Source organism: Schistocerca gregaria, chromosome 1, assembly GCF_023897955.1.
Source record: "Schistocerca gregaria isolate iqSchGreg1 chromosome 1, iqSchGreg1.2, whole genome shotgun sequence".
Classification (NCBI taxonomy): Eukaryota; Metazoa; Arthropoda; class Insecta; order Orthoptera; family Acrididae; genus Schistocerca; species Schistocerca gregaria.
Genome location: NC_064920.1, coordinates 650,748,910 through 650,770,413, shown reverse-complemented (window position 1 = coordinate 650,770,413; position 21,504 = coordinate 650,748,910). Strand labels below are relative to the sequence as shown.

Sequence of the window (21,504 nt, the reverse complement as noted above, 5' to 3'; positions counted from 1 at the left end):
GCCACGCCACCACTCGTCAGCCTACAGTTGATGAACTCTGGACTCAGTTGAAGCGTGATGGAATGACGTACCCACATTTGTCATACAAGGCGCAGTTCGACTATCATTGACCCAGCAGAGTTAGAGCCATTGTTGGTACTAGAGGTGGCAACTCTCCAGTATACCAAATTTAGCACCCTTTTTACTCTGAGCCAGTTGCTCTTCCTACTATACTCTGTATTTCATTTGCTGTATTCCTGCTGTTGTAGTTTTAGTATCCAGCACAGAACTTACCGTCATCGACATCTTCTTCTCGAACAGAAACAGAATTAGCTTGGCCCTGCTATTGGAATGATGTGCGCACACCTGTTCGCTGCCGCGGCCAGAAGTGAACTGCGATCACTGGTAACGAAAATTTACCCCATCATCCAAATTCGAACACGCTGTCTCTGAGTCATGCACCACCACACTGCTTGAACAGGTGCCTGTCGCCGTTCTCACTCCACAGCAGTAACAAAATAGGAGAAACCGTTAATATCTGGTAGAGTGAAGTGAACCTTCTACCATAAAGTCCAGAATGGCTTTCAGAGTTCAAATATAAAAATATAATTTATGTCCCTTTTGCTGTTAGAGACACTATTTTATGTTTTTGCGTATGTGATATATCCTTATAAAACTATACGTCAATGTTTATTTATAATTTGTTTACCGTAGAATATTGTGATAACCAAGCAACATCAGGAATCAACCAATTTGAAAATTTAGTATTTAAGAAGAGGATCTACAGACATATAAATGTCTATATAAAAAAAGGTTACTAGTGGATAGATGGATTATAATGAAACGCTTAGAGAGCTTTCATCCACACTATGTACATGATCTGTAGTGCAAGCAATAATACAGTAGTGACACACTATTAGTATCACTAGTGGCGAAGGAGGTGTGGGAAGCCAGTTACTAGTAAGATCTAACTCTGGAAAGCCCGTGGAAATTTTAACCGAATTTGGCGCACTAATTGAAAAAAAATCATGAAGGTAATATATCACTGATTTTCCTAAGAGTAGATAGCACAAAAATGATATGTAAAAATAATCTAAAACGCGTAAATTAACGTTTAATCTAATAGAACTCTGTGGAACCCTGTACTATCTTCTAAAAAATTTTCCAATATTTTTATGTACTAAGGAATCAATCATCCCAAGCGTTTATATATAGGATCGTGAGGGAGGGAAGGAAATGGGGGTTATAACCAAGCAGCGCAGTTAATTACTTCAGGCGTGCCAGAGCTATTCTGAAACACACACATTTTTATTTGCTCAAGAGTTTATTTCCTCTTACTTCTGATGGGAAAACAAAAAACAATGTTTATAATCCAGTACTTTGTTACATTACTGTTACAGAGCATTTGTGTCTTTATAAATTGTTCACTGAACAGTATTGCGATAACAAGGCGATACCAGTAATAAAAGGGTTACGAAATATTTTTCTTCTAATTCAGAACAGTATCTACAGTGTATTGTATTGACTGTGGGAAAACGGTGTTCGAAAGCACTACAGTATTCCCTTTATGTAGCCTTTTGAAGTTGCTGCTGGCAATCCAAGGCAAATAAACTGAACAGAACGCTGCATTAATCAGAATTTTATGGTGGGAATGTGTCAAAAACTGTAAGCCTAATTTCCTCAAACGTTCATTATATAATGAAGCTGAAAAAATCGTCTTTTTTTTCTTTATGGTTACTTACGCTCTGGAATTTCTGGGGCAACATTTATTATCTCATTCCCAAGATATATGGAACGAATGTAGCTTCTCCACTCCTAAATTTCTGTCTTTTGTGTTTTGACCTGGTCGAAAGACGGCAAGCCTATGGATCACTTTCATTTTTTTTCGTTTTTGGGGAAAGAGGACGCAAACCAAAATCACACGGCAACCACACGGACCATCCATGCAGATGTGGATCCGCAGGACTTATATGTTACGTTAGAATTCTGGCAAACAATTGCAGTTTGTCAGTTACATGTACTTTAAAAGAAAGAATATCGATGATTCAAAAATAGTTTATTATTAGTTACTGTCACAAGCAGATGTCCGCCACCTGTGATTACCTTTATTCATTCGTCACATATCTGTCAGTTCGTGCAGTTAAAATTCTCCCTTCAAGAGATTCTTTACTTTCAGTATGTAACACATCTGTTTTTTGTATGCAGGATTCTAATTCATTGCATATATCTCTGTTCTAGCCGACGGCGTGTGAGATAAAAATTGCTTAATTATTATTTCAGTTGTTTCTCTGTTATGTTACTAAGATTCAAAAACACAAACATATCTGACACTTAATGCACCATTTTCTTAACTCTGTAGCATTCAGTATAATACAGAGTTAGCGACATTGGTTTTTCACCGGCCGTTGTCAAGTTGTTACCGTACTCTGGTTCTTCAGAAAATAAATTATTTCTACGTTCGTACTTAGGGTCGACTTCTAAGTTTGTTCTACCCAGAGATTTTTCACATTTGTGTCAGATATTCCACCTTTGCCAGTTCCGCAAATGGCTCACCTTATCCACTTTAATTTAGGATTATAATTTCTCCCAATAATGAATGCCACGATCAGATGCTTTCTTCTAACATTCGCTGTATCTCAACAGTTATCTCACATATGAATCCACCAGTCAGATCTTAATACAAGAACTGAGCCAATACGTCTTTAATTTCAGATCGGACATTCTTTCGAGAGTTCCTCGGGAGTACTGCCTGCTGCTCCGCCTACGCGACTGACCATTTCTTCGTTGATCTGAGCAAAAGTTTTGTTCCTCGTCTCAGGCATGAGCGCGTAAACATAAACGACGGCACCCACACACATCACGGTGAAGCCCCAGAAGGAGTAGTAGGCGCCCAGGCCGTCAGAGACCACTTGGAACATCTTCTGCAGGAAGAAGCCGTACAGCGCCATCACGGTGATGCCAACAGCTGAAGCGACCCCCTTCACCGACACGTGGAACAGCTCACCCATGACCAAGGACAGCACTAGTGCGAGACCAATAGAGGCCAAAATCTGCAACAAGTTTAACGCTTGTCACAAGATTGATTTCTTCCAGACTCCTAGTAATATCCAGGGCTACTCTATAATATCAAGGTTAATGCACGTTACTCACAAATGCAGTAAATGAAGCAGGCAAAAAGGAATACAAACGTCTCAAAAATGAGATGGAAGTGTAAAATGGCTAAGCAGGAATGGCTAGAGGACAAATGTAAGGATGTAGAGGGGTAAGATAGATACTGCCTACAGGAAAAGTAAAGATACCTTTGGAGAAAAGAGAACCACTTGTATGAATATCAACAGGTCAAGTGGAAACCCAGTTCTAAGCGAAGATGGGAAAGCAGAAAGGTGGAAGGAGTATATAGAGGATCTATACAATGGCGATGTACTTGAGGACAACATTATGGAAATGGAAGAGGATGTAGATGAAGATGAAATGGGAGATATGGTACTGCGTGAAGAGTTAGACAGACCACTGAAAGACCTAAGTCGAAACAAGGCCCCACGAGTAGACAACATTCCATTAGAACTACTGACAGCCTTGGGAGAGCCAGTCCTGACAAAACTCTACCATCTGGTGAGCAAGATGTATGAGACAGGCGAAATACCCTCAGACTTCAAGAATAATGTAACAAATTCAAGTCCGCAGCTCGTGGTCGTGAGGTATCGTTCTCGCTTCTCACGCCCGGGTTCCCGGGTTCGATTCCCGGCGGGGTCAGGGATTTTCTCTGCCTCGTGATGACTGGGTGTTGTGTGATGTCCATAGGTTAGTTAGGTTTAAGTAGTTCTAAGTTCTGGGGGACTGCTGACCATAGATGTTAAGTCCCATAGTGCTCAGAGCCATTTGGACCATTTAATAAATGCTATCCCAAAGAAAACAGGTGTTGACAGATGTGAAAATTACCGAACTATCAGTTTAATACATCACAGCTGCAAAATACTAACGCGAATTCCTTACAGACAAGTGAAAAAACTAGTAGAAGCCGACCTTGGGGAAGATTCGTTTGGATTCCGTAGAAATGTTGGAACACGTGAGGCAATACAGACCTTACGACGTATCTTAGAAGAAAGATTAAGGAAAGGCAAACCTACGTTTCTAGCATTTGTAGACTTAGAGAAAGCTTTTGACAATGTTGACTGGAATACTCTTTTTCAAATTCTAAAGGTGGTTGGAGTATAATACAGGGAGCGAAAGGCTATTTACAATTTGTACAGAAACAAGATGACAGTTACAAGAGTCGAGGGACATGAAAGGGAAGCAGTGGTTCGGAAGGGAGTGAGATAGGGTTGTGGCCTCTCCCCGATGTTATTCAATCTGTATATTGAGCAAACAATAAAGTAAACAAAAGAAAAATTCGGAGCAGGTATTAAAATCCATGGAGAAGAAATAAAAACTTTGAGATTCGCCGATGACATTGTAATTCTGTCAGAGAAAGCAAAGGACTTGGAAGAGCAGTTGAACGGAATGGACAATGTCTTGAAAGGAGGATATAAGATGAACATCAACAAAAGCAAAACGAGGATAATGGAATGTAGTCGAATTAAGCCGGTTGACGCTGAGGGAATTAGATTCGGAAATGAGACACTTAAACTAGTAAAGGAGTTTTGCTATTTGGGGAGCAAAATAACTGATGATGGTCGAAGCAGAGCGGATATAAAATGTAGACTAGCAATGGTAGACTAGCAATGGTAAGGAAGCGTTTCTGAAGAAGAGAAATTTGTTAACATCGAGGGAGGGATTTAAGTGTCAGGAAGTCGTTTCTGAGAGTATTTGTATGGAGTGTAGCCATGTGTGGAAGTGAAACAAGGACGATAAATAGTTTGGACAAGAAGAGAATAGAAGCTTTCGAAATGTGGTGCTACAGAAGAATGCTGAAGATTAGATGGGTAGATCACATAACTAATGAGGAGGTATTGAATAGGATTGGGGAGAAGAGAAGTTTGTGGCACAACTTGACTAGAAGAAGGGATCGGTAGGTAGGACATGTTCTGAGACATCAAGGGATCACCAATTTAGTATTGGAGGGCAGCGTGGAGGGTAAAAATTGTAGAGAGAGACCAAGAGATGAATACACTAAGCAGATTCAGAAGCATGTACGTTGCAGTAGGTACTGGGAGATGAATGCGCTTGCACAGGAGAGAGTAGCATGGAGAGCTGCATCAAACCAGTCTTAGGACTGAAGACCACAACACCAACAACTCACAAAACAAAAACAATTTAGATGTGGAGCAGTTCAAAATTACAGACCAAAAAACATTTCATCTCTAAGCTGAGTAAAGATAGTAATGAAACAGAATAATGTCAGGATGAGAATAAAAGCACAAGCACCGCCGTACAGGCCACAGACGGGCCAGATGGGACCGTCCGACCGCCGTATCATCTTCAGGCAACGAAGTCATCGAGATGCGATATGTATGGGCGTGGCTTCAGCACATCGCTATCCCGAGCGTTTTCTGGTTAGCATACACGGTACCGTAAGTACTCGATCAAGTGCTTCTCAACTGGCGTCACAAGGCTGTTTGCGCCCTTATCCAGTCCTTCCGCGAATTAAAAATTCCTCCTAGTATATCGAATCGAAACTGGGTCCTCAGCGTGACAGTCAGCTGCGCAGATCCCTCAGTTACGGAGATAGACACGATGAGAAAAAGGTATAGATAAAAATGAAACAGGCGCTGCTGAAAGCTGTAGAAGATGTGGCAAGAGTATTAAGCAAAAATGCTAGCAATGAATGGGTCACGCACTAGATTATTCGAGAAATGAGTGATAGGAAGAAACAGAAAGATGACAATATAGATAGTGTAAGGAAACAGTCATAGCATGAGCCACAACATAAGTCACAGAAAGCGAATTAAAAAATCTAAAAATAATATGAACCCAAAAATTTAACACACACCAAGACTTACAATATTGTATAAAATAAATACACTGACGGAAAATAAATCAGACCACGAAGGCGTTGCGCGACGTAAACTATAATTGGTAGGCGTGTTTCAGTATCTGAAAGATGATGTCTATTCAAATTTCGCGCCAGTCGCATAAGAGTGGCGCTAGTTACGAAACCATGGGGATGCAAATGAGGTTTGCTTTAAATGCACGCTGTAACGATCGTGAGCGTTAGTTACCTTTGAGATTGGAATTCGTAACTTGATATTAGCTAGAAATGCATTTAAGGCGAGAAAAATGACATTATCAGCACCTCGCTGAGATTGAATGAGGCCGTGTAATAGGATTACGAGAAGCTAGATGTTCCTTTTGCTATTTGGCAGAAATATAGCCACTGTACATGATTGCTGGCAGCGATTGTCACGAGAATGTACGTCGCAACAAGACCAGGCTCTGAACGTCCACGTGCCGCTACCACGAGGGAAGACCATCGTTTTCGGTGCGTCACTCTGGTGCATCGTAACGCGATACGCGAGAGCTGTTGTGAAGGAAGATCTCAGTGGAGAGCAGGGTGGAGGTCTGATGTGTTTTCTGATGAAAGCCGGCCGCTGTGGCCCAACGGTTCTAGGCGCTTCAATCTGGAACCGCGCGACCACTATGGTAGCAGGTTCGAATCCTGCCTCGGGCATGGATGTGTGTGATGTCCTTAGGTTAGTTAGATTTAAGTAGTTCTAAGTTCTAGGGGACTGATGACCACAGCAGTTGAGTCCCATAGTGCTCAGAGCCATTTGAACCATTTTTGAACACATCCATGCCCGAGGCAGGATTCGAACCTGCGAGCTTAGTGGTCGCGCGGCTGGCTTATCTCACGCTTACATTAACCTGTGATCCTGCAATGTTAATCACTTTAGTATGTTACCTAGACAAGTGTGTCTCCGACATTTCATTACCCTACATTAATTATTTTCTAATACCGCAAAATTTTTACGTCAGTTTATATGCTTGTCCACACGTCAGTGTAATATATTAAAGTGTCAGGCTCCAGACTACTGTAAAGTATTCCTGTGCAGTATAAAAGGAGTGTGACACAAGGAGGTCTTTCAACTTATATTCCAAAATTTAGCAATTTATCCCTCAACCTTTTCAGTTCTGCAGAAAACCTGTTAGAAATGAAACCTGCAGAAAGGGGCACACTTGTCTGTACCGTGCTTAAGAAAGTGCTATGTACGGGCAAATCGTTTGTCCATCTAACGTTCACCGATTGAATGTGGCTGTCTCTCTTGATCGAGTACATACCGTTAACAACAGCTCTTATGCGTGAGCATATGTACAGAGATTGAAGACCTAGAATTCTGAGACGCTTGAAGAACAATTCTTGTACACGTAAACGTGAGGTAAAGGTCAAACCACACTTCATGTGTTTATACACAATTTCAACAAAACGTTTATAACGTAACAGGAGCCATCTGCAATGAATATTCAAAACTACAGTATAAAAGTTATAAATTTACAATATACTTACTAACTGCATATCGACCCAACAAACCACATAACAACAGATTAACACTAACAGATGCGACGGTTAGTCATGAAGTTTTAATTATCAAGAACAAATAAATTGAGGCAATTAGTTTCTGCTTGTTTGCAGGTGTATGTAGACAGCCATTATACACACTGAAATTCTCGCTCTACTGCAGCGTTGTAATCTGCTAGAGGACCCAAACATACAGTCATATCTCACGAACAGATTTTTTAACACTGATGTGCAGGGAAAACAATCCACATAACACGGTATGCCAGCTGGAGTACCCCAGGGAAGCAGTTTGTTCAGCCAGTACATTAATGACTTTTCAGCAACGCAAAACACGACTTTAGCCATCTACGCAGATGACACAGCCATCCTTGCGCAAGGCTGGAAACCGTCGAACATAAATTCACGAATACAGAACGCACTCAGAACTGCCGAGCCTTGGTTGGAACAACAAGTGCGAGGCAGTTCTGTTCATTCGTAGACCGAAGCTACTGCGCAGACATCAACTATGTCGACTGGTAACACTGCATGACACCCAACGTGTTTCCGAGAAAAGTCAGATATCTCGGTGTCTGGCTGGGCCGAAACTTACATGGGGGGACCACACTGAATACGTTGCCAACAGAACGCGCGCGAGGCTCGAACGACTCTGCCCAATGTTCAACAGGAAAAGCACACTGAACAGGATGGTGTCTAGGTCCATATACATGACACTGACTAGACCTCTGATGACGTATGCAGCTCCCGTCTGGGATACGCTGCTCCTACAGGCCTACGCCGCCTGCAGATCATAGAGAACAAGGTGCTACGCATCATTAGCAACACTCCACGCTGCACACGCACTGTGAATCTTCATTATGTGTACCGTCTTGAAACCCTCAAGGAAGAATTTAAAAAATACGCCACACGACTACACAAGAACTCGGGACACTCGAACACTCCTCTCATCCTTACTCTGGGAAACTATGATCACAACCATAGGAGGAAGCATAAGCAGTCAAAGACTACAAGCTAGGGCATAACCACCTACGGCAAGCTAACATACACCCACAACATCGGCAAGCCCCTGCATATCAGCAACGTTGACTGGATGTGCCAGATGCTATTAATGTCGACCAACAGGCTACAGCAGCGAAACAGACAATCTCGACACTGACGCACAACATTACCCTACACTGTGAATCTGATATATGACCTATAGGACACAAGACGATGATGAATCTGACTGTTACAGGTTTGGTGACGCTGATCGAGAAGCCAACACTGGCACCCACCGGCAGCCGTCGAGTAACACCACCCCACAACAAAGGTATCGACCTGCAGGATACCCGCTACTAACGAAGCCTACCCTTGCATGACCTGTTGCAGGCAGTGATAAAACCGCTACTGCTCTTACAACCCGACCCAACTATCGCAGACGTATTTTTCCCATGGCTCTTGCCTTGGCACTTTTTCCCCTCTGCTCTTCAAACCGCTACCCTTCGCTCAACTTTAGACCCAATCTATCTCCAGATGAGCGCGTATTAATGGTTAACCTCAATCAGACGTACCCAAACATCGCAGTACCCACATCCTGCGAGATCTCACTTTAGTGAAATTTAACCCTTATGCAGAGATGGCAGTAGACCTTCTGTATTGGCCATCAGTGGAGGCTGCCGTCGGTTAAGAGTACCTAGTTCTGTACTAATTTAAGAATATGTGTCTTAGTATTACTTTATAAATCCTTTACTTAGGTTGCGATTACTACACATGTCCCAAGTGTCCACTCAAATCAGTGGCTTCTTGCAAGTAAGGTCGTAGTGCACGCCTTCTCATGGCCTAATACTGGATAGAATATTAATATGACATCCCGGTGGCCTGTCAGTATTTATTTCGCCCGCCTACTGGAGCAACCTTCTTTCGTTCGCACAGCCTGGGATACAAGGACTGTGGCAGTCAATTTAGGAACAGTAGCACAGAATAACTAGGGGATTTTCAAGGCGGAACGTTTCGGAATAGCCAAAATGCAGACTTCTACAATGTCTCCCTCTCTGGGGAAAAACGTGTTGCACTGAAAGGTGAACATGTTGAGAAGAACCAAGTTTTGTGAACGGAGATTGTTTTTTTTTTTTTTTCAAGACAGTAATTAAAAATTCGTGCCTAAACCTTGAACGAAACGTTTCCCTTGTCATTATTTTCTTACACTGAATCCAATCATGCCGGCGAGCGGCACCCAGTCGAATGCAGTAGGCACGTCTCCGTAGATATCGTCGACGTAGAAGTAAGCTCCCTCTGCAGCCAGACAGAAGACGCACGCTGAGAAAGACGCCATACAGAGGGGCCGCCGATCGAACCTCTCGACGACCAGCGACGACACAACGTTTGCCCCAAGCGTGACGGCCGTCAGGATAATGGAATAGATCCAGAATGAGATTTTCACTCTGCAGCCGAGTGTGCGCTGATATGAAACTTCCTGGCAGATTAAAACTGTGTGCCCGACCGAGACTCGAACTCGGGACCTTTGCCTTTCGCGGGCAAGTGCTCTACCAACTGAGCTACCGAAGCACGACTCACGCCCGGTACTCACAGCTTTACTTCTGCCAGTACCTCGTCTCCTACCTTCCAAACTTTCTTTCTTTCTTTCTTTCGGGAGTGCTGGTTCTGCATGGTTCGCAGGAGAGCTTCTGTAAAGTTTGGAAGGTAGGAGACGAGGTACTGGCAGAAGTAAAGCTGTGAGTACCGGGCGTGAGTCGTGCTTCGGTAGCTCAGTTGGTAGAGCACTTGACCGCGAAAGGCAAAGGTCCCGAGTTCGAGTCTCGGTCGGGCACACAGTTTTAATCTGCCAGGAAGTTTCAATGGAAGAGATGTTCGAGTCGAGCTCGCTTCCACTCTTCTCAAATATGTACGTCGTGTACGTGGCGAGAGCTATCGATCCAGACGACATCTGGAACAGAATGAACCCTACCGCTAAGAGCAATGTCCTGCGGTGCACAGGCACCAAGATGACATCTTTCAACTTTCCTTTACTTTGTTGTTTCTCTCTTATAGCTTGATACATCGACTCCAGCTCAAACTTCAGTTCTTCCCTTGACAGTTGACCTTTGAATCTTTCGAGACACTTCACAGCTTCCGCTTCTCTGCGTTGCTTGAGAAAGTAGTATGGTGACTCCGGCATCCAGATGAATGTCAAGAAGAAGATGATCGGAATTGAGGCGCAGATGAGAGCAACAGTGGTGACGGACAGGTAAGGCCCAATGCTATACACGAGCAGGTAACCACACTGCATGAGGAAGTAGTGGATCACAATTAGCGTCCCTCTTACGTCGGTGTCGGCTATCTCACACAGAAACACTGGCAAGGCCGTGATGATGGGGCCGCCGCCCAAGCTACCAATCGCTCGAGCTGCGAGCAGCATTCCGTAAGAATTGGCGAACGCCACCATCACCCACCAGATGAACAGAGGTACGGCTCCGAACAGCAACACTTTCTTACGTCCCACAACGTCAACGGCGTAGCCGGTGGCGAATATGGCCACCAGCATGGTGAGTGAGTTGATGGACGCGAGCCAAGAGCCCTCGTCGGCGGTGAGTGGAAGCGGCGAATCTTCTGCCTCCAGGATTGGCAGAGTCGTCCCAGGCCAACCCATGAAGGTACCGTAGCACATGTTGATCAGCGACGCTGTGAAAAAAAGAAGGCCATGTAAACATCAGCGTGCTAACTAGTACAGCTGCTGCTGCTGCTGCATTTCAGAAACTGAGTTCCATTAACATGTTGTAAGTGCTTAGCTCTTAGGTGGACTAATTTTATATGGCATAATTGACTGATATAGATTACATCCCAAGTGCTTCCTTGTATGTTTTCGCGAAAGCACACTTACAAAGGTCTAAAACTTTCGTTCGAATATATTAGTAATATGAGAGAGAAGAACACATATTTTTGAAGTATTTAGATTAATCGATAACAAAATTACGGTGTCAGTACTTATTCATAAGCCAGTTAGATTTAAATTTTATTACATGAAAATGCAAAAATGATGCAGCTACCCTGATACATAGTTCAAAAAGTTCTTTCTGTTTTACAACAACACCGTGAGCGCCAGCATACTAATAAAAGAAAACTAAAAATGTTACCAGTATTTCATTATATACTCTCTGAGACGAAAAAAAAGCCAAAGCACCACGAAGGAATTATCCGAATTAATCGGAGATCGGTACATGTGATGTACACGTTCACGCAAACAGATGATTACAATTTCAGGAAGAATTTGACGATTTATTCAAGAGAAAAACCTTCACAAACTGAGCAAGTCATTAACGCGTTGGTCCAACTCTGACCCTTACGCATGCAGTTGTTCGGCTTGGCACTGACTGATAGAGTTGTTGAATGTCCTCCTGAGGGACATCGTCCCAAATTCTGCGCAATTGGCCAAAATCCCGAGTTGCTTGAAGGGCCCTGCCGATAATGCTCCAAACGTTCTCAGTTTGGGAGGGATCCGATAACCTTGCTGGCCAAGGTAGTATTTGGTAAGTACGAAGATAAGCAGTAGAAACTGAAGCCATGTCCAGGTGAACATCTTGCAGAAATGTAAGCCCAGGATGGCTTCCCACGAAAGGCAGAAAAACAGGGTGCAGAACATAGTCGACGTAACTGCTTTGTTGTAAGAGCGCCATGGAAGACAATAAAAGGGGTCGTTCTATGAACCCCAGACCATCACGTCTGATTGTCAGGCTGTATGGCGAGCGACAGCCAGGTTGGTATCCCACCGCTATCTGAGGAGTCTTCGTTGGTCAGCAGGGCTCAATTCCAAGGGGCACTCATCACTGAAGACAGTACTACTTCAGTCAATAAGATTCCCGGCTGAATGTGGCCAACACGACTGCAAACTGGTTTGTCGGTGTACAGAGGTCAATGGCAGTCGGCGCAAAGGGCGCCGGGAACTTTGGGTCGCCTATTAATGGTCCTAGTGGCCACTGAAGCACCAGTTGCAGGTCGGATCGATGACAATGATGAATCCTGGGCTCTGAGTGCCCCTCTGACGATTACTCGGTCCTCAAAACCTGTCGTCCTTGCAGGTCAACCGCTTCCCTCATTATTGGGATGGGATGTAATCCATATCAGTCAATTATTCACCCATTCCAAGTTCTATATTGTTAACTCTGGCAAGTAACAAGTCTAAAAAAAAAAGAATTTGAAACGTCTCAAGGCGATGAAACACCCGACATCTTTCCTCTACACTAGACGTCATCAACAAACATCTTCAATCACATAAATGTGAAAGTTATGTGCTAAGGTCTGATCAGGGTAGGTCCAGAAAATAAAGTCGATAGTTGCCAACCGCAAGGTGGAATGAAAATAATATCTTTGAGTAGGAGGATCTTTGGTGCTTAAGAGAGCCGGGGGGCGCGCAGTAAAAAAAAACTCGGGAGTCGCAGCTAGGCGCCCAGAGGAAGCAGACGTGTGCGGACAGCTTCAAGGTAGGAGTCGCGCTCGCTGAGCAGTTACCTTAAGAAAACTTTAGCACATAAATGGGAGAAGATATATACTGATTTCAAAATGGTTTTTGCTAGATAATGTTCAGAGTTAGGATTTGTATGTCCAAGGTTTGACACAGTAAGCGTTTTGTAAAATTTGCTGTAGGAGTGGTTCGTGCTACAAAAATATTGTAAATGGTAGGAATTGTGAAAGACTTGAAATTTTGACAATATATATATGTTGAGATCAACATTGTGTTTAAACCTAACAGCCTGAATCGTAATCCACATCCTTTGCTTGTATTGAATATGAAAATGAGTAGTAAAGTAAAGTTACCCACCAATGAAAGAACGTTAGAAAATGAAGCCTCTATGCAATATTTATGTGCAGTTCGTGGTTTGAAATCTATTTTGGTATAACGAACGTTATCAGAGCAAAGTTATTTCAAATAACTAATTTTATGCCATTGTACAACTGGTGTTATTCAAGTCAAGATATAATTTCATTAAGTAAATATCAGGGTCAAAAGTTAGTTTTTTAGTACCATCTTAATGCCATTTCACAAACAGCACTATTCTCTTAAACTTGATTGCTGCGTCAAATGCATGTTGCATTTCTGTCAAAATGGAGGAGTGTAAGAAACAAGTTCACAGGCGCAGTCGGATGCAGGTTTGTTGAATAATTAATTTGGAACAATCTTATCATTGACACTTTCACAAAAAAGGAAACAATTTTGGTTAGATACTTTCACTTTTAAAGATAATTTTAACTAAGATATTATCAAATGGTCCGCTGTATGAAGCAAGTTAAGACACTCGGGCATTATGTCGAAAACTGCCGATGACATTCTGCAATATTCTGAAGTAATTTCTGCTCATTATCTTCATGCGGTGATGTCGGATGTTTTCAGTAGAGCCCAGTAGACCGTTAATTTGATAGAGAAACGAGTACGCTTTCTCATTCCACCATAAGGATGCCGCAGCTAAGGTTCTTTGCTAGGTGCATCCATAGCCGAGTTTCAATACGATTAATGCTCTGCTGGAGTCTTCCAGCAACAGCTCACATTACGTCACGAAGATAACGCGCAGGAATTACATCGGGAACTACTGAACAACATACAGGTAAACCACGGAAATTGTTGCTGTAATTACTTGTGCTGCTGGCCATGCTCATACGATTTGGCTGGATAGGTCTGTAGGCGAACTGCAGTGATAGTCTGACGACTTTATACACGCTAGTGAAAACCGGTTGAAATTAATTTGCAATTTGTTAAAAGTCGTTTGAGTGTTTCAGATATCTACACGAATCTACAGCCTTATGATCCCATATATTCAACTGTAGACAATGTGAAATGTAAGTGAATAATCATAATTTTCGCGTTATTCTTTCATACACTTAACACTCTTCATTAAAAATGAAACAAAATACTATCCCATACTTCCCACAATAATACATGTTACAGCTTTTGCATTTAGTTTAATACTTGTGTACTGAAGTGTGCATGCTGGGGATCTGGACAAATACACAGAAATAGTGATGCTGTCAACTATAGACTAGCTGCTGACAGTTCTAGCTACTTCATACAAATCTTATCATATGGACGTAAGCGTGGACGGGTGTCTTTCTGCCTATGTTATCGAGTGAGATGGCGCAGAGGTTAGCACCTTGTACTCGTGTCCGGGAGGACGACGATTCAAATCTGTGTCCAACCATCTAGATCTAGGTTTTACGTGTTTCTCTAAATCACTCCGGGCAAATTCTGTGATGTTTCCTTTGAAAGGGAGTCACTGATTTCCTACCCCATCCTTCAAACAATTTGAGCTCTAATAACCTCGATGTCGACGGAATCCCTTCCTTCTTTCCTGCTAATGTTTGCCCTCACATTACTTAGTTATGTTTTAAAGATCATAATCTGAAATTTTTCTTTCAGTCACTGTATTTTTGCCAACGTAGTTCCTGAAACTGCTTCTTCAAGCAGAGACAATTTGAGTCATCCAATGAACAAGTACTATATTGATACCATTTTTCAGGAATACAACAGGTTGTGTTAAGCGCTTAAGTTGCATCGGCATTTAAGTGGGTGAATCCCTGTACTACATAATATATACAATTAAGGACACTGTAAGACCGTGTTGATTAGTGAAAATGCTCCTACCTGCCGCCGTCGACTTCACAAGTAGATGGAATAACATATGCTAATGCTTCGTACGAAATCAGTGTTAATTGACAATGGATTGGAGCACAATGATTTCTTGAATACAGTCTCACAAAGAGTAGTATGCCGGCCATGAATGGCGGTTACAGTCCGAAGCGTGCACCTCGATCAGTGGAGGTAAAGGATCACAAACCTTTACTCAGCTCATACAGACCTCTGGCTCAACTTCAAGTCTGATTCAGGAATAGCAAATGTTTTGAAGTAGATTGAAGCGTTACTTCCAGGAACAATTCCAATAGCTAAGCGTACCTCGCAATAAACCTGAAGGTATAAACGGTGTTGGTATCTTTCATATTCTGCTCATTATAAATTTAAGAAAATATAAGGCTCTGTCGAGGAAATCCGCTTCTACAGAAAAGACGAAGTATAAGAAGAAAAGCGTCCTTCATCTGGAGATTCGTAACTTAGTTAACTTCTTTAAAAAAACTCAATTATGTAGTAAACTCCAGTATTCAATAGTATATATAAATTCGTCCACGAACTAAGTAAAGTTTGGTGTTTACGTCAAGCACAGGGTGGTACGTAGTGTGATTACTGAGGAGTGGCGAAATCTTGCGTTAATGGACTGCAGCAGCAGACAACCGACGCGAGTGCCTTTTCAACAGCACACCATTGCCTGCAGCGCCTCTCCTCGGCTCGCGACCATATCAGTCGCACCCTAGAAGTTAGTAAGAGCTGATGGCAGAGTTCGAGCGTGGTGCAGACCCCGGGAAGCCTTGGATCCAAGTTGTCAACAACGCACTGCGCAAGCTGATGGTGGCTCTGTAATAGTGTGGGCTGTGTTTACATAGAATGGACTGGGTCCTCTAGTTCAACTGAACCTATCATTGACTGGCAATGGTTATATTTGGCTACTAGGAGAACATTTGCAACCATTTATGGACTTGATGTTCGCAAACAATGATGAATTTGTCACCGGACCACAATTGTTCGCGATTTTTTTAAGAGCATTCTGGACAATTCGAGCGAATGGTTTGGCCGTTAAGATCGCCAGACATAAATCTCAACGAACATTTATGGGACATATTCGAGACGTCAGTTAGTGCACAAAGTACCTGTAGAAATTTCGTAATTACAGACGCCTACAGAGGCAGCATAGCTCAGTATTTCTGCAGCGGCTCTCAACGACTTGTAGAGTACATGCCACGTCGGGCAACGACATTGGCAGGTATCGCACGACTTTTTGTCATCTCAGTGTAGGTTCCGTTTCTTACCACAGTTACCTACGCTTTCTGAGCAAACGCCGTCACGACACCGGAAAGAGTATAATAGAGAATGGCCAAGACGTGCAAAGCACACGGATTCTCATAGAAGCCTATGGACATAAATCTCAACGAACATTTTTGGGAAATATTCGAGATGTCAGTTAGTGCACAAAGTACCTGTAGCAATTTCGTAATTACGGACGCCTACAGAGGCAGCATAGCTCAGTATTTCTGCAGGGGCTCCCAACGACTTGTTGAGTACATGCCACGTCGGGCAGCGACATTGGCAGGTATCGCACGACTTTTGTCATCTCAGTGTAGGTTCCGTTTCTTACCACAGTTACCTACGCTTTCTGAGCAAACGCCGTCACGACACCGGAAAGAGTACAATAGAGAATGGCCAAGACGTGCAAAGCACACGGATTCTCATAGAAGCCTATGGACATAAATCTCAACGAATATTTATGGGACATATTCGAGATGTCAGTTAGTGTACAAAGTACCTGTAGCAATTTCTTAATTACGGACGCCTACAGAGGCAGCATAGCTCAGTATTTCTGCAGGCGCTCCCAACGACTTGTTGAGTACATGCCACGTCGGGCAACGACATTGGCAGGTATCGCACGACTTTTGTCATCTCAGTGTAGGTTCCGTTTCTTACCACAGTTATCTGCGCTTTCTGAGCAAACGCCGTCACGACACCGGAAAGAGTATAATAGAGAATCGCCAAGACGTGCAAAGCACACGGATTCTCATAGAAGCCTATGGACATATGCAAAGGGATGGTAAAGTGGTTGCCGTGGCTGTGGGAACAGATCAGCGTAGGTGTCGTTGTGCCACTCTCCCACTGCATTCAGTGAAACCATACATGAAGTGCATAGCGGGCAACTCTTAAGCCTATCCTTACTGCTTTGTATCACTGTTAGCGTACAGGTAACACATAGGAAGAGCAATCCGAGGCGGAACAGTGCGTACTGAGCGCAAGCTCGAGGGAGAAGAGTAAAAAGAAAATGTTTGCGAGTTCTCAAGGGACCAAACTGCTGAGGCCGTCGATCCCTAGACTTACACACTACTTAAACTATCTTATGCTAAGAACAGCACATACAACCATGCCTGAGGGAGGACTCGAACCTCCGGCGGCAGAGGCCGCGCAATCCGTGACATGGCGCCTCAAACCGTGCGGCCACAACGCGCGGCGAGAAGAGTAAAGTAGGCATTATTGTCAACGGCGAGCTCCGTGAGTAAATGGAAAATGTTACGTACTATTTTCAGTGCAATACAGACAAACAGCTGATTTGGGCAAGAAACCAACAGAAATGCAGCAATTATTAATATAGGAAATTAATTTCCAATATGAGTCAGCGATCATTGTGAAGAAAGTCATCTAGATCGCTAATTAAAATTTCTTTATTTGTTATGGTGTTTCAGCTACTGCCATCATCTGATGTTAAAAAGATTAGGCCTTACAAAAGAAGGTTCCGTATCAGTATTAAAAACTGTCCCTGACGTTTTTGTATACCTGATGATGGTAGTCGCTGAAATGTCATAATACATAAAGAACATTTTAATAAGTTATGTAGACGGTTTTATTCGCGAAATGCAATAACTCTGTAACGAGCGGCCAAAGACCGTGTGTCCCTTACACCAAAATGCTCGTAAGAAATCCCTGAACAACCTTTGAAAGTTTGTCGGTGGAGTTCCGGTTCACCCTGCATTTGTGGATGTTATATTGTAAATGAAAATCTTACTTTGAAATTACAGAAACAGAATTATTCGGATTTCATTGTAGTGAGAGCGTGCAGGTTAGAACTAATTTAATACTGCGAGTTATAATGTGAGTAATTTCTGTGAGAATATTATCATTGGATTTTTGTTTAACTGGTCTCTCGTACGAGTTGGTAACCTAACAGCTTACGTGGGCACCATACCCTCGTCCAGACTGTCTTCCCACACTACCGTTCATCTAGTGTGGACTAGTGCAATCGACGAAATCAGGAATGAGTTTAGCCGGCAGGAGTTTGAAATAAGAGCCTACCTTCTTAATCAGAGTGCAATTTCGTTGGCTCTCACTTCTCCAATTCTGCAAGTTGCCCCCTCAGACTCAGTTGAATTTTGCTCTTGATAGTGTACTCCTATTTTACTGTAATAAGTTTTCTCGCTTGTGTCATGTCCATCTGCAGCCACTCATCGAAGATTAAATGCCGTAAAGCCAGAAAATTGCGGGGATTTTGATTGTCGGTGTATTTATCTGCTTGATTCCACTGAAATTCAGGAACTGTTGCAACGTATAGCCATAAAAAGCGACAGTGACGGAAAGTTATAAAGGAGTAGCTGTTTACCTGCGGCTGCAGTCAGGTGCTGCAGTAGACGGCTTCGTCCGTTCGCCATCCTTCAGGGTGTCGGAGGCAGTTGCAACTCATAGACTCGCTTTATACGTAAATGCTGGATATTCCATTCTAGTTACTTGATATCAGATGGTAGATAAGACTGAGAGCATCAGTGAATATTGCGAACTACTTACATTCAGTAATTTTGTTATCTTTTATTGAATGATGACAATCCAGAGCATCTCTTTGTGGTAGCTAAAGTGTTCGTGTGAACAGAGGTCGAGCAGTAATCTGAGGGAAATTTGTTTTCTTCGAGATAGCACTTATCCAACACTTCTCTGGGGCCAATAACAGATGTTTGACATTCGCAGTTGATGCTACCTTGCTGAAATCTCTCAATTGCTTCATTGTTTAATATATTCTTAGAGAATTATAATTAATTTGTTAAAAGAGAGCCGGCAGGAGTGGCCGTGCGGTTCTAGGCGCTGCAGTCTGGAACCGAGCGACCGCTACGGTCCCAGGTTCGAATCCTGCCTCGGGCATGGATGTGTGTGATGTCCCTAGGTTAGTTAGGTTTAATTAGTTCTAAGTTCTAGGCGACTGATGACCTCAGAAGTTAAGTCGCATAGTGCTCAGAGCCATTTGAACTATTTTTTTTTTTTTTTGTTAAAAGAGAGAATGTGGCTTGGCAAGTAATATGACTACTAAGGTAGATACATTGAACCTTGTTTAAAAAGACACGCAGTTACTGCGTTACTGTTGTATGTACTTCGTTTTTCATGATGTTGTGGAGACAACTTTAATTCTGTTGACTGTGGTACTCCACTAAATTCACAACTTTTTACACTGTTAAGGTGATAGTGTTCAGTATTTTACAACGTACGATGTTTCATCTACTCTCCTACCTCTCTGAGCCACTTTCTGACAATGAACATTCTTCAAAATCAAAGATTTATACCGCGAAACTGTGTGTCCTGAGCTATCGTCATTTGGCAGTCTCGACCACAAAGACTTTATTTGACTCGATTCCTTTTTCTTCTCCGAGAAAACTAGAGGATGACGCAATACCCGGTTGTGGCTCTAGTGTTGAACAGCGTACACACAGAAACCAACTTGAGCGCCAATAAGGGACATTCAAATGTAAACGAGACAGATGGAAAAAAACAAACAGTCTATTATTTCAAAAGCAATCACCGTAACTGTTAATACATCTGACCCACTGTGAGACAAGACTGTCAGCGACTTCATGGAAAAACGTTTGCGGTTACCTATGGAACTATGATACAGGTAGTTCCCGGGTGTGCACATTTTCTTGGGAATCAAATCGACGACCACGAATGTCTTTCTTCAGGGCTCCAAAAACACGGAAATTGCGTGGGGAGAGATTGGGCCTGTGTGGAGGACGAGTAACGGTTTCCCAGCGAATCTTCTGCAGCGTAGCCGAAACAACAGGCAGTCCATCTCCAGGAAAGTCATGATGACGTTTTGCTTCGACTGCAAGGTCCACTACTCGTAGACATTGTGGAATACGGCGCCACAATTAGCGCATAGCGGTACGTGGACACTTTGCAATAATTGAAGCACGCCATAAAGCCCAGACGCCTAGGAATGTTGACGGATGTCACAGGATAATGCCCGCCCACATGTTGCGAAGGATGTTTCGACTACGATAGAGGAGCTTCGCTGGGAAGGTCTTACACCTCCTCCATATAGTCCCGACCTCTCACCATATGATTTCCATATTTTTGGAGCCCTGAATAAAGTCATTCACGGGCGTCGATTTGCTTCCCACTGAAGTGTGTACGTAGGAACACTATCACATAACATCCGTTCAAGTTGATCGTTGATTGCTTTACCCAGTTTCTTTTTTATTACAATCGGCGCTCTGGCCCAATAGGCTGAGCTACCGGGCCGGCACCATCTGAGCTTCCCAAACGCGATTCGCGAACCGCGCTCACAGGTTTAAATTCTGCCAGGCCCTCGTCTCCTACCTTCCAAACTTCACGGAAGCTTATCCCCCTGGCATAATATGGAAACAATGTCTTCACAATATTTTGTGACTTACTATAAGGTTTGCCCAACAGTGTACAAAATGATGCCAAAAGACAGAATACTGCTGTATAGAAGTATCTGACACATAACATATCCCGGAAAAGTGTAATCTACCCCCTCCTTCCTTCTTGCAGCTATTGTCCACATTAGTCTTCTATGAAAATTTGAGAGGAGCAAAGATTACAATAAAATTTGTAGTTTACTTGTGCTTTCACTTAGCGTTGGGTCCAGTTCTTATTGCCTGGGGCGCGCGGGGTAGATGATCGGTCCGTGCGACCCCCCCCCCCCCCCCCCCCTCCGAGTCCTCCCTCGGGCATCATGGGTGGGTGCGTTGTCTTTAGCGTAAGCTATTTTAACTCAGATAAAGTAGTGTGTAAGCTTAGGGAGCGATGACCTCAGCAGTTTGGTCCCATACCACACATTTCCAATTCTTGTATGGGGGTCTGATTCGTGAAACTGAAAATGTCACATTTTAGGACCTCACGGTTGGATTGATCTAAATAAATTTGAAGATTGTTGTTGCAGAATTTTTTGTTACGTTAATATATTTTGTCACATTTTAGTATATCATACATTCTTTTAATTATTCGCATTAACAAAGCTGAAATTACATTGTTCGCGCAAAATACAAAAACACCCTCCGATCGCGTCAGAGGCACGCCTTCTACTGTCCCACTCAGCGGTAATAACAATATTGCAAAGGGTTTACAGTTGTTATCGACAAGTGAATTTCTAATAGTTTCCGTTACTTTCGATTATTATTTCATAAATGAATCCAGAAATAAACATAGTAACCAGCACATTATTGCGTAATTGATAGCATAA

General features: G+C 42.9%; 1 protein-coding gene across 1 annotated transcript in view; it reads right to left on the bottom strand.

The window, feature by feature from the left end:
• LOC126266770 (facilitated trehalose transporter Tret1-like) overlaps positions 1-18,688 on the bottom strand; it is a 33,356-nt gene extending 14,668 nt beyond the window's left edge. Inside the window, exons 1-3 of the mRNA XM_049971335.1 lie at positions 18,640-18,688; positions 10,374-11,086; positions 2,754-3,029 (exon numbers count right to left, since the gene is read on the bottom strand). Of these exons, the coding sequence (XP_049827292.1) occupies positions 2,754-3,029; positions 10,374-11,086; positions 18,640-18,688 (1,038 nt within the window). The remainder of the gene's footprint in view (positions 1-2,753; positions 3,030-10,373; positions 11,087-18,639) is intronic.
• Between the last annotated feature and the right edge of the window lie 2,816 nt (positions 18,689-21,504).